Source organism: Spinacia oleracea, chromosome 4 (genome assembly GCF_020520425.1).
Source record: "Spinacia oleracea cultivar Varoflay chromosome 4, BTI_SOV_V1, whole genome shotgun sequence".
NCBI classification, from domain to species: Eukaryota; Viridiplantae; Streptophyta; class Magnoliopsida; order Caryophyllales; family Amaranthaceae; genus Spinacia; species Spinacia oleracea.
Window position 1 is genome coordinate 12,114,236 of NC_079490.1, and position 12,833 is coordinate 12,127,068.

The following is a 12,833-nucleotide window of genomic DNA, read 5'->3' on the forward strand; positions in this document are numbered from 1 at the left end:
CTAACTTTTATTAACTTTATATTTTTGGGTGCGTGTATAAGTAAGTAAGAGTTTCGAAACGCCTAATTACCCCCATTTTCTCTCTCCTCTACCCTTCCGTTTCTCTCTCTCCTCCGCACTTTCCGACGAACCAGTTCGACGACGATGATCAACGTCGAAGAATCGAAGGCTTTGTTTTCGCTTCTCAGTTCAGAGCAAAGGTCTTTCGATGAAGTTATGGCGGAATTCACCTCGAAATTCTCTTCATTTCTCCATTTCAGGATTTGCACTGCTCTCGCCACACTTATCGAGGTATCTCTCAATCGTCATTTTCTTTTACCTAGGGTAGATTGAGCTTCATTTGATTGCGTTTTCGACTAGGTTTCTTTTACTTCTGTTGATGAATTCATGAACTTATTTAGGGTTTGGATGAATTTGAACTTGTTTAGGGTTTGGATGAATGGTTTCTGTGAATTGGATGAATTTGGATGTTAAGATGTGGTGTTACTGTAAATTGATGAGCTGAAAAAAGGCACCAACTTTGTTTGAGATGTTGGAGGAGGTAAATTAATTAAGATTTTCAATACAAATGTGAAGAACAAGTGAAGTGTACTCGTTGTCGGCTTTAGTTGGGCTACTAGTAAGATTTCAGGTCTTCATGGCTGAAATCAAATATTGAATTTAGGTGCCATTCTTTTCAAAGTAAGTTGCGATGGGAAATTCCTCTCTGTGATGCAGGGTTGAGATTGTTACATTTGAGCCGATTACGATACTTTGCTTGAGGAGAGAACTTCTCAAGAGCCATGAGGTGATGGTGTTGTTTGTGTGGTAAAGGAAACAAACAATGGGGTGTTGTGTGCCATGTGAAACTTGAAGTGGAACTTAGCTTGATGCTACTGTATTTGTTTGTTTGGAGATACAATAACTTCTTCGTAGGCCCTTTTTCAAGATTTTTTGCCCCCTTCTATCGTACGCTGTATGGTTTGCTTGCATTGTGCGAAGAAGTTCACCATTTCCATTCTGAAACAAATAAAAGCCAAAGGATGTTGTTTCAATTATTTGGAAGCAGTTGAGAATTAATAGCGGTTCTGCTACTACTACAGAGTGTGAACTTGATATCACAGTATAAGGGCCCCAAGTATTGAATTGAGTAACTGCATTTTTATGCCACTTCTATGAATTTTTTCCCAATGTGGTACTCTATGTGGTTTCTAGATGATCTGTTTTCCCAAGTGATGTATAATTGCATGATCTGCTATTTCCTCATGTTTCTTTGAGTCATCCGTTGTCACATATAACCTGAATGTACTAGACTTGGGATATGCATTACATTTTAATTGGACTTACTATAGTCTTGGTTCATTTATTATTGTAGGACAAACCCATGCTTCTTCCAAATCAACGTCTATATGCACTTTGCTTACTCTATCAGGCGTATTCATCGCAGCAACCTTCAGAAAATCCGTTTATTTCTCTTCTGGTCAACGTAAGTATATGTAATTCTCTTATTTCATGTATCTCCAGGAAACTAGTTCTCAGTGTTTAGTTGATTATATATAACACTTGCATTTGAAAGTCTTAAACATGTGTTATAATATCTGGAACTCTGGAGGATCCGTCTAGCTTTTGACGATTATTTTGTGTGCTTCCTTAGGCTGATCAATGGTGTATATCACTATGTATATATACTTGAGAATAGATGTGATCCGGGTTTCTATCACCCTTATGGCCCGTTTGGTATGAATAAAATTTAATGTGATTTTGCAAGAATCGTCCTAATGTTCATGGCAATGAAATTTCATCCCCAAACATGTGTGTTTCTTCATAAATTTTCATTTCCACTGAATACCATTTCCCCAAACATGTGTTCTTCATATATGTTGTGTGCATTGACATGGACATTGTCATGTGACTTCCCTTTTAAACCTACATTCAAATCCATTACCATTAATATCATGTATTGCCACCTACCAAAACGGATCGTTAGTTCTTGTACTAGTGTTTGACACGATTAGGCTATGAAACAGTGTAGTTCTCATCTTTACTAAGTGCCCCCACATTTTATAGTATGGTTTTTCTTCTGTGTCTGTTGCCTCTAGGATAGTTAAGGGGAAGGGGCTTTATGTTTGAGGCTGAATATTCACATTCTAGCTTAGAGGGTACTTGATCTCGGCTGCATTGCAACCACGTTGTAAAGCTCTTTGTACTTACTGCAGTCGTGATGTTCACCCATGGTAGCCGCAAACAATTTGCGTTGCCTCTGAAAGTGGTTCCCTATTTATATCATTTTCGCAACCATATCCGGTTTTGAAACCCTAACTTCACATTCGTGTCGGTGGTTGAGCTATGATTGTGATATTAATGCCCCTCAATTGAAAATGGTTCCATCTTCTTTTATCATTTTCTCAATCATATTCGGTTTTGAAACCCTAACTTGGACACATTTGTGCCGATAGTTGAGCCATGATAGTGATATTGTCATATTAATGCTAGCATCCCCTGGAGATTCGATGCCTTCGAGAAACAGTAAACAATATTTTTTTGCCTGTGAAAACTTGAGCTTTAAAGGAACCTCATTTTACATTGGAGCCATTATATTTATTTATGAATAGATCTATGAGAGAAATTGACCATTTGTTTACACCAGGTGCCTGGTTTTAACTTGTTCAGTACAACAAAAAAAGTCATGACTTTTTGTTGGTTGGCTTTGAAATGGCACAGTCAGCAACCTTTGTTTTTCGCGTTTGTATCTCATATGAGGTACCAGAAGTATGACTGGCAAGGCGACCTGGGTCTTTTGAATTAAGGTTTAAAATATTCAGGAATTTTATTTGCTTTGTTTCTCCTCTTTGAGAAGTTCGTGAAGTCTCTCTAGCTTCCCTGGCTCTCTATGAATACATAGATTTTTTTAAAATTTTGTTTGACTTGGGGGCTAAAATTGTATGAAGTATTACAGTAAGTCTGAGGCTTTTTATTGCTCTGTAAATTGGCATAATATTCACGTGACTGGTTAGAATCAGCTTCTTGGGTAGAGGAGGTTGTATTATAATCTACGCGATATAAGCCTACAGGTCCTGATAAACTTTGCAATTGTTGTGTAGGGTTTTTTTCAGTTGATTGGAGTCTTCTTGTCATGAATTTCTGAATGCAGTTTTACCCCATTCTGTAATTTGCGTAGCATGAATTTGCAGTTAGCTTTGACAATCTACATTAGTTTGTGATACTGATGTTATCTTCTGTGTTTTTGTAATGAACCAGGCTGCATCTGATGAAGAAGGTGCCAAGTACGAGAGGGCACTGATTCTCCATTTGCTGGGTTCATCTGGCAACGGGAGTAACAAGGAGGTAATATTTATTTGCTCATTTTGTTTTAGCATTTTGAGTTCTGTTTCTAGCTTCTTAGGTGTAAGTTTTGCTAGATAGGAAAAATTGGTGAATTTCATTATCCTGGATATATCCCTGTTAGTGATGCATTACAGCTTTGGTTCATTGATGCAGGTTCTTAAACAGTCCGCTTCAGACTATGTTAAAGGCTTTGATTCTTCATCTGTTGTAAGTTTGAATAGATAATTAGATATGCATTTAGGATCTTTAACTTGTCTATAGCTTAAGGGACATCAGGACATGTGATGTCATATATAGGTTTCAAATTATAGCTTCTTTGTGTTGATGAGAATTTGTATCTGCTCCTTTCCTTGTTCAGACTTTCCCAACTCTTGAACAGTTGCAAGAGCAATTTTGCAGTAAAGTTCATCCAGAGCCTTATAACTGCTTATTTAAGAATGCTTCTGTCAAAAATGTGATTCCAGATCCGGATGTGGCACCTCAATGTGATGCAACTTCAGAAGAGTATAGCTTCTTGCCTTATTTGCAGTGTCAAGTTCTTGAACTAGGTATTCAGTCTGTTTGTGAAATTTTCTTCTCACCACTTATTTTTTGGGGAAATTTTGTCAGATTTGACCTCCAACCTGGAGCCAACCCCAAAATAGGATCTGGTAATAGAGATGAAACAATAACCGGGTTATTACAAACTCTGTCTCTAGAGGGGCTAGAACCTAGCTGGGTCAGACCTCGTCCACCAAGGCTTCCTCTTCAAGATGGGGAGGTTAGACCCTCAGTTTATTGAATTTATAGGAGTACCATTTATATGTTATTGGACTTGACCTGTTTAAGCCCTCTACAGCTTGTTTGGCTCAACCCTGACAATAATCATGAGCTTTTATGGGATTATGGCATGTGTGCGGATACAAGTAGAGGGGCAGCTGTGAGAGATTTAATTGCAAAAGCTTTGAAAGGCCCACTTGCTCCTGCGCAACAAGAGGTGCTTGACTATATTTCTCAACTATGATGGTGATAAAGTGTTGTACAATTGAAGTTTAGCATCCTTTTTTTGTACTATTAATTAGACTGTTTGCAAAATATTTGACTTGTCATGTAGTTCTATGGTTGTCAATTGTAATTTATGTTCCTTACCAATATTGTATTGACAATTGAATACAGCTATACCGATTCATCTAGATTCATAAGAATTTTAGCTCAAAACCGTGTTTGAACTATAACTTGATTGTTCTATATGGTGCCATACGTATCTTTGTTGTTTTCCTTTTTCCCTTTTCCTTAAATGCTAGTTAGCATGCAATAATCTAGCATTGAAGGTGATCTCAGCAAGCAAGGAAGATTGTGTTGTCTGTAATGGAAATATGATCTTTGTTGCTTTTTTTTGGGTACGTTGGATATGCAAGCAGTTTCATTTATTACCTCTTTAAGTTGTGCATTACTTCTATTTTTCACTCATATATGTTCCTTTTGAGTTGCGAGTGAGTTAGCGCTCTAAACTTCGAAGTATATAAACAATAAGGTTTATCTGTTTATATATAGCTTGAGATTTTGTATTCCTGTAATCGTTCACTCATTTTTTTCATTTTCCTTTCATTAGCAAGTTCTAGTGGAGTTGGCGAATGATCCTAAGTTGGTCTATCACTGTGGATTAACTCCAAGAAAGCTTCCGGTAATTGATTTTGTGACATTTCTCTAGGCTTTGTATGCAATTGTTGTTATATTGATGTTAATAGAACCTTGTATCTTGCTTATCAGGAGTTGGTTGAAAACAATCCCCTCATTGCAGTTGAAGTTCTTATCAAGCTGATGAATTCACCGGAAATTTCAGAGTGTGTTTCCTAAGTCTCGCTATTGTCCTCTCTTCTATAACTGCTTACTTTAGATGCATCTAATTATTTACCTCAGCTTCCCCTCATTTTTCTTCTCTCTTATGATTGTTTTCACTTCTTGGCTGAATGCAGCTATTTCACAGTTCTTGTCAATATGGATATGAGTCTACATTCTATGGAAGTTGTAAACAGGCTTACAACAGCGGTGGACCTTCCCACTGAATTTGTGCATATGTACATAACAAATTGCATATCCTCTTGTGAAAACATCAAGGTTAATTCTTTCACCTTTCTGTCAGATATCTGTTTTAGCTTTTGGATGATAATTAAGCAAGCCACTTTCTTTGAGAATAATGCTTCTCTGGATCTGTGGAACGCATGCTATCAATTTTGTGTAAATGAGGACATGAGGATTTTATGCCAGGGTCAGGTCTTCACAGAAATTATGTACTTATGACATGCACTTTGGTGCATGATTAGGGAAGTTGTAACTATGGTTGGTTCTGTTTTCTTTTACATGGGGTAATTTGGTTGATGTATATGCTTCAACTAAACAATCTGCATATTGCAATTAATCATGGTCATTTAAATCTACATTTGCAAAAGCTGTGTAGCAATGGCTTTTGATGCTGTACTGGATGACTTTTACAGTTTTACCTAGTGGTTGTGTTAAAATTTGAGAGAGGATATATCTGACATGTTATGTATTCGACAGAATTTTTCTTTGAAGTTAGAACCAAGTATATTCATCAAGACCTTATTCTCGTGCAATGTCAGAATTTGGACTTGTTTGGTTGAATTTTGCATATCGGCACTGTAGCTCTAAAAAAAATTGCGTGTTATCATTTTAGCATGGTGTTGGCCGAAAATGACAATGTAATAACTGACATTGACTATAATCTGTCAACGAGTTGTGATATTTCCGTGGAAGAGAAAGGAGACAAAGCATAAGATAACTTTTCAGGAGAATTACTTAACATAGGTCATATAAATCAAAGTAAAATTAACATTTCATGCAACAATTAATCAGTTGGATTCAAGGGAAAGAGAGCGTGTGAAAGGATCGAGTTTTCTCAAATAGTTTCAAGCTCCTGAAGAAGATTACCACTTTCTCTGGACTCCACTTGCATCGTACTATCTTTCTTTTTTTTTTTTGGTTGGGGGGGGGGGGGGGGGGGGTGAGGGAATTTGTTGACCAAAGTGCTGAAATGATCTTCTGTATCATCACTCACCTAGGTTTACTTATCATAAGATTTATTATGGATATCCAATTTTCTTTTTGAAATACTTTCTCCGTTTCTTTTTACTTGCAACACTTTGCCTTTTGCATTATTCACATACTCTACTTTGTTTATCGTTGGTGATTACTTAAGGAAAAACATATTCTAGTGGGAACTTGTCCTTTTTTTACCCATCTCAACAGTTTTTCATAAAAAAAAAAAATCTCTGGCTTTCACTTCCATTTTTTATCCAACTTTTACTACAATTCTTAATCTATATGCCAAGATTGCCAACTCTTAACCTGAGTATCTCTGAGTGTCATGTACTACCATGTTTTGACCTTACCTTATTTTATTTCCGTACCTTTATTTTCACACTGCCATATGGTTATAAACGATCAGTTATCAGCTTTAGTTACCTAGCTAAAATAGAAAAAGAAACAAATAGCTCACTTCATTTTTTCTCTTCCTTAACTCTAGATTTGTAGTCATTGTTAGGCTGAGATGTATGGAGTAAGTCTTTGGCCATGGTGGTTGAATTTTGGCGTCTAATGTAGAGTTCTAGACAATGAAGAGATTCTATTGTACTTACACTCTAAAACCGCATGAATCCTGTTCTTTTGTTATGTTTTCTTTCCTTGTCCGCTCTTCTGTTTTCTTTCGGGGAAAGGGCTGTGTTTTTTAGTAAGTTGGCAGAGATGTTTCCCTTTCAAGTGCCTGTGTCATATACACTTATACAGTGGCGTTTTGTGATCGATCTCCCTTGTGTTTTTTTTTTCCAGTACTGCGACCAATTGATCCATTTAAGAAATGAATATCTGAAATTTGCTAATTGTTGTACAGGACAAATATATGCAGAACAGGCTTGTCAGACTTGTATGCGTCTTCTTACAGAGCTTAATACGTAATAAGATTATCAATGGTTTGTTCGTTTTCTTTCTTATTGTGCATTTTTGCACTTTCTCAGAAGTTGCCTGTATTGTGGTGAACCACCCCCTGTTCTCATGGTTTTGATATGCGTAGTTATGTGTTACCACGCTTTATTCATTTACCTCACATATATCTTGCATATTTTATCAAAACAATCTTGAATTGGAACGGGCATGGGATAAGTCTGGTGCTTGCAAACTTCAAATTTATAATTTGAAGTAAATTCTACAGCCACACAGGCTACAGGGAAACTGATGCTTGGTAGTTTAACTTATCACATTAAATGCATCCTTGGCCTTTGATTTTGGTAACATAATACAGTTTTACTTTATATGAATAATTCTCCCCATAATTTTTAGGACATCAATATATTTGTACCTTTCTGATGGGTGAAAAATTGTTTGATGCACTCTTTAGGCCTAGATGGTACTGTAGTAGATCCTTCTTTTAACTCTATTTTTCTTCTTAGGGCCAGAATTAGAAACCTTGGAACAGGCCAATACAAATTAAAGAATGTTTTTACTTTTTTCCCAATCCCTTTACTGACCTTTTGAAGTTCTTGAAAGAACGATATTTTCTAAGAAATACCATTAATTGCTTATAAAAGCTGATAATGTAGTGTTATCTGTGTTTAAATTGATCTTGTGCTCTCTCTGACTCGTCCCATCATAGTCTTCACACTTGAGTTAGGCACATAGATTAACGGTTAACTGTACAAAAAAATGAGAATGGATAGGGAATTAACTAACTTAATAGAAAATGTTGGAGTAGAGGGGAATAAACGTAAGCGGAAGTGTGAAGTTATTTTTGGGATGCCCCTAATTATTCAATTACAAATTTATTATGGAAATGAGTAAAGTGAGAAGCTATGTGTATCCGGTGCCTCTTTCTCTGGACCCTAAGAATGAAAGGAGTTTTAGATTTTTGCAATTACTTAAATATCCTGTGGCGGAAGGGAATTTAATCTGGCAATTTCTTTTTCATTTATAAAATAAACGGGATGAAACTGCTGATACCTTCCTCCCTGTGATTTATTTTGCAGTTCAAGATCTCTTTATCGAAGTTCAGGCCTTCTGTATTGAGTTCTCACGGATAAGAGAAGCTGCTGGTTTGTTTAGGCTACTCAAAACATTAGAGTGAGTTATGAGACAGACAACAAGTAACGTTAGTTTGTCGTAGCTTTATCATCTTGACCATCAATCCCGAATTTTGTTTGACCATTCTTGTATATAGTGATATTACCTTCATAGAGGTTCTTTGTTCTTTGTATCCTTATTCCGATAGGCGCAGGATTTTTGCTGTAAAGAGTTTAGAGCAGGAACTGTTATACTTCTAGCTTATCTTTTGTTATATTGGGGAATTTGGTATTCCCAATTCTTAATTTTTTTGGCTTACCACTTGTTCCTAGATAGGTTTGGAACGGACGACATTGCAATTAAGATCTTGATACATATGCTAAGTGGTCGTGTGTTCAACGAAAGCTTATTCGGTTGCACACATGAATCAGAACTTCATGTTGGTATTTTTCTTTCTCCGGAAAAAAGTTCTATTTTATACGATAGTACGGAGTACATCATCCTATAACCATCTCTTCCCTCACCATTCACCACCATGAACGTTCCTACAGAACACCATCGCGCTAACTCCACCATTCACACCATCTACCCATGGCACCAACTACAGGTGCTGGTGTCATTGCTACAACCTATTTGGGTTATTGTAATGGAATGTGAGTTATATGTAATTGTAAAGATGGTCGTTGTCGTGCCTTGTTATGCCTCTTGCTAAGCTCCCATGCCCTGGGCTGGCTAGGCCTAGCCCACGATCTAGACCACGAGTTATTTGCTGTGTTGTATGATTGTATCCGGCCCAGTGTCATCTTTATTTATACTCTGTATCATTTTATGGCCAATTTTGTAACATGCATATTTCCTGTGCTAAAATAAAATATCACTTCTTTCTCTGTGTTTTGCCGTCTTGAATTTGACACTCATGCTTAATTGGAGATTTTGAGCTGCATCGCCCCAGTAATTATCCCATGTTTGAAATAGAGAATCAAACTTGCTAATAAAAAAAAAAAATCAAATCTGATCACTTTCAAGTTTGAAGCAAATTTGGGAACCGGTTTAACAGGTTCCGGTATCGGTTCCGGGTAACAAATTTTTAGAACGGGTACCCAACACCTGTTCACACTAATTTTAATGCGGAGTACCAAAAATAAGAAACTGGGCCATATGAAAATGCTTCATATGCCCAAAATATAAAACAATCCAAGCTAATTTTTGAAAAATATAAATATAGAATTACTACTTAAGCCCAAACTATAAAGCAATCAAAGCCCAAACCATAAAGTAGATAGTTTTTCAATAAAATATAAATATTTTACTTAAATTTTCAAAATTACAGGGTACCCTGAATCGGAACCTGTTGCAACAAGTTCCAGTTCCGGTTCTCATTTTCAGAACCTGTTGCAACAAGTTCCGATTCCGATTCCTGGAATTTCAATAGGGTACTCTGTTGTGCTCACCCCTACAAACACGTACAATACTTTTTACAAAATTGTTCACTTATACTTTGTATTTGGCGGACTAAACCTTAAACATACGTAGTACTACGCAAGTTTTTTCATTTCTTTACATTTCCCCTTAATCTCCCTAACGAGCCATTAATTGTGGCATACAATCTAGGTTGTTAGTAGGAAAAGGGAAATGTATCACCTTTGAATCGTGCCGACCAAATTGTAGCATTAATCTTCTAAAAGATTAGGGAAAACTCCACAAATCCCAATTGTAATTTTTGTCCTTTTGCAGAAAAAATTAACCAAAATCCCATGAATGATTTTATCATAACTAAACGTAATAATGTAGGACAAATAATTAAGGGTCAGATTCATGCATTAGTCCTTAACAACGGTCACTAATGAGGTACATTCGTTGGTACGGCATCAAACTTAATTGATGCACATTATTGTTGTCCTCTAAAATCTAGTTTAATTAACATAAAATATCGGTATGTACATTGTGGTACAATTAAATCTTAATAGATTATGTTCCTTATATATTATATCAAAAGATTCCTTTGTAAATAGCAACGCCTCTTTTATCAGACCGTCTGACACTTATTTAACTATCAGATTATGTTCTTTGAATATATATTCTGATCCTAGTAAGCAAAATGCATAGTATGCTTCCACTCGTTGATAAATATTCGAGAAGGCATACCTAGCTATGGTTTGTGGTAGTTTTGATATTTTTTTTTTTTTTTTTTTGGTTCTATGTATGTAGACATGGAAATAGTACGTGTCACCTATCATCTAGCTAGATTAGTGTCGTTTGAGGTTGAAAATATTGGAAGAATCACACTCTTAGCGAGGTTTCTTCCTATATACTGATGGATACTCTTTCAATTATTAATTAAATGCACTAATCTTCCCTTCAGTAAAATTTGTTTAATACTTTGTTAGTTGGAGAAGAGGTGAATGACGTCACGTGTGTTATGACTAACCGTCAGACGATCTTTTACAAGAATTTATATTATACTATTACATATGCAATATCGTGTTAGTTGAATAAGAGATGAGTGACGTAACATGCACTCTGATTATTAACCGTCATATAATCTTTACAAGAATTTGTATTATAAATATCGCATGAGCGTTATATTAATTACTACTACATACTATGTATTCATCAATTTAGGACACAACTAAATCTTAATAGATTATGTTACATATTATTATATCAAAAGATTCGTTTGTACGGTTTTGTCATAATTGTTGCCAACCTTTAGTTTGTAGACATCATACGTGGGTTATACTAAAACTCAAGTTTTTATGTAATCAAGATTAGCTTTTGTTTTATGGATTTGATCTTAACAACTAAGATAACAAAGGAGGTTAGTAATGATCTTCGGATCTTGTGAAAGCTTTCTTTATTCTAAGTTTAGGCTTTTTGTTATAAAGTTAATTACTTTCCTTCTTACTAATTACTAATTAATGTTCCCCAAATAATGTGACTATACTTATTCTACGATGGATCGAGCTAAGGATAAGACCGGTGTTTCTTGTAATATCTGTCTAAACGTTGTTTTTCCTCTCTAAGACCGGCCTGTTTGTTTTAACTTATTTCGGCAAAAACAAGTTCATGTAAGTTTATATAAGTTCAAGTCAATAGAAATAAGTTTTACTTGTATAATTTAACACCTAAATAAGTTTCTTTCATAAAAAATAAGTTCTGAAAAATTCTGATAAGTTAATTTCAGTTTACAAAACAGAGCCTAAAATATTACCCAAAAGTCCAAAATGTTTAATATTTCTAGAAAATTAGCCGTTAAATAAAATAAAGGTCACTCGTAAAAAACATCTCATATATATCTTACCACTTACTCCGTATTGTGTACATGTCTTGTAGAAATACTTGACGATACTTATAGTATATACTACGTATTTATGTACAACACTACAACGTACATTTTTCTATCCATAATGCCACAAAACACAAATAAATGTAATGTGCACATTTTCCGTTGTTGGATCTATTACCATACTGTCAAGTAAAGCTATGAAGTATAAATTTTACATTTATTTATGAGAACTTTGTTATGAAAAAAGTCACCACAAATTAAGATTTAATTTGTTTTTTGAAAGGAAAAATTAAGATAGTTTATTAAAATCAACTTATTATTTCGAAAACAAGGAGTGTTTTCTTTCTTTATTAATGTTAAACACATATAGCTTTGAGAGTATTTTAATTAATTAATTATCTTGTGAAATTATTTACACCGTACAACGGATGATTCGTAACGTTATCTAAATTTCTCTTTTTAAAGCATTTTAGAAAATGTATACAAATATAATGGTTTGTTATAAATTAAAAATCCAAGGATAAAATGGTCTAACTTTAACGAACTAAGCTAGTTACGTCCTTATTCATCCAACCACGAGAAATGAAGAACTTTTGATTAAATGAAATCAAAGTGAAACATGAATATATAGATCGAAGTACGCATAAATATAATTTCAAGATGTAAACTAAAAGAAGCATATGATCATCAATTTTCCACCAAAGTATATATATTAATAACTCAATTAGTTTCACTAATTAATGTAATTATATTCAACTATACAAATACATTGAACTACAATTTTTCACAAAACAATTTAGTTTCTAGATAATATACCTAACAAAACCATTCTAATTGAGATCAAGAGTTTATACAACTCCTTAACCCTTTCTTCCAATGGTTCCATTTCTTCCTCTAATGCCCTACAATTTCGTCGTAAATCATCGACATTAATACTTCGTTTTTGCGACTTCATTTGATCTTGTACAAATCTAACATCCATAACAATCTTTTCCAATTCATTCATCATCCAAGGAGAACTCTTCTTTCGCCCCTCGGCCGCCTCGTTCAAGATCACTTGCAATTCATTCAAAGAACTTGACCATGTTGTTGACAACTTAGACTTTGTTTTTAAAACCCCTTGCCTAGATTTGAATGATAAACCTCTTTGAAGAAGATGACAACCCATGGATGC

The 12,833-nt window shown here is 35.0% G+C and overlaps 1 protein-coding gene across 1 annotated transcript; it reads left to right on the forward strand.

Moving 5' to 3' along the window:
• On the forward strand, positions 1–8,678 carry LOC110792089 (uncharacterized). Its single transcript, XM_021996900.2, has 12 exons — positions 1–291; positions 1,355–1,465; positions 3,238–3,324; positions 3,478–3,531; positions 3,683–3,828; positions 3,934–4,084; positions 4,163–4,300; positions 4,916–4,987; positions 5,074–5,147; positions 5,280–5,421; positions 7,211–7,289; positions 8,340–8,678. The coding sequence occupies exons 1-12, from the start codon at positions 145–147 to the stop codon at positions 8,435–8,437; spliced, it is 1,299 nt and encodes a 432-aa protein (XP_021852592.1). The 5' UTR covers positions 1–144; the 3' UTR covers positions 8,438–8,678.
• The last annotated feature ends 4,155 nt before the right edge of the window (positions 8,679–12,833 follow it).

Bases quoted from the DNA above. Each gene is read 5' to 3' on its own strand.
- LOC110792089 (XM_021996900.2), top strand. From the start codon at position 145: ATGATCAACGTCGAAGAATCGAAGGCTTTGTTTTCGCTTCTCAGTTCA. The intron at 5,148-5,279 runs GTGTGTTTCCTA...GGCTGAATGCAG, and splicing joins AATTCACCGGAAATTTCAGA to CTATTTCACAGTTCTTGTCA. The intron at 5,422-7,210 runs GTTAATTCTTTC...ATTGTTGTACAG, and splicing joins CCTCTTGTGAAAACATCAAG to GACAAATATATGCAGAACAG.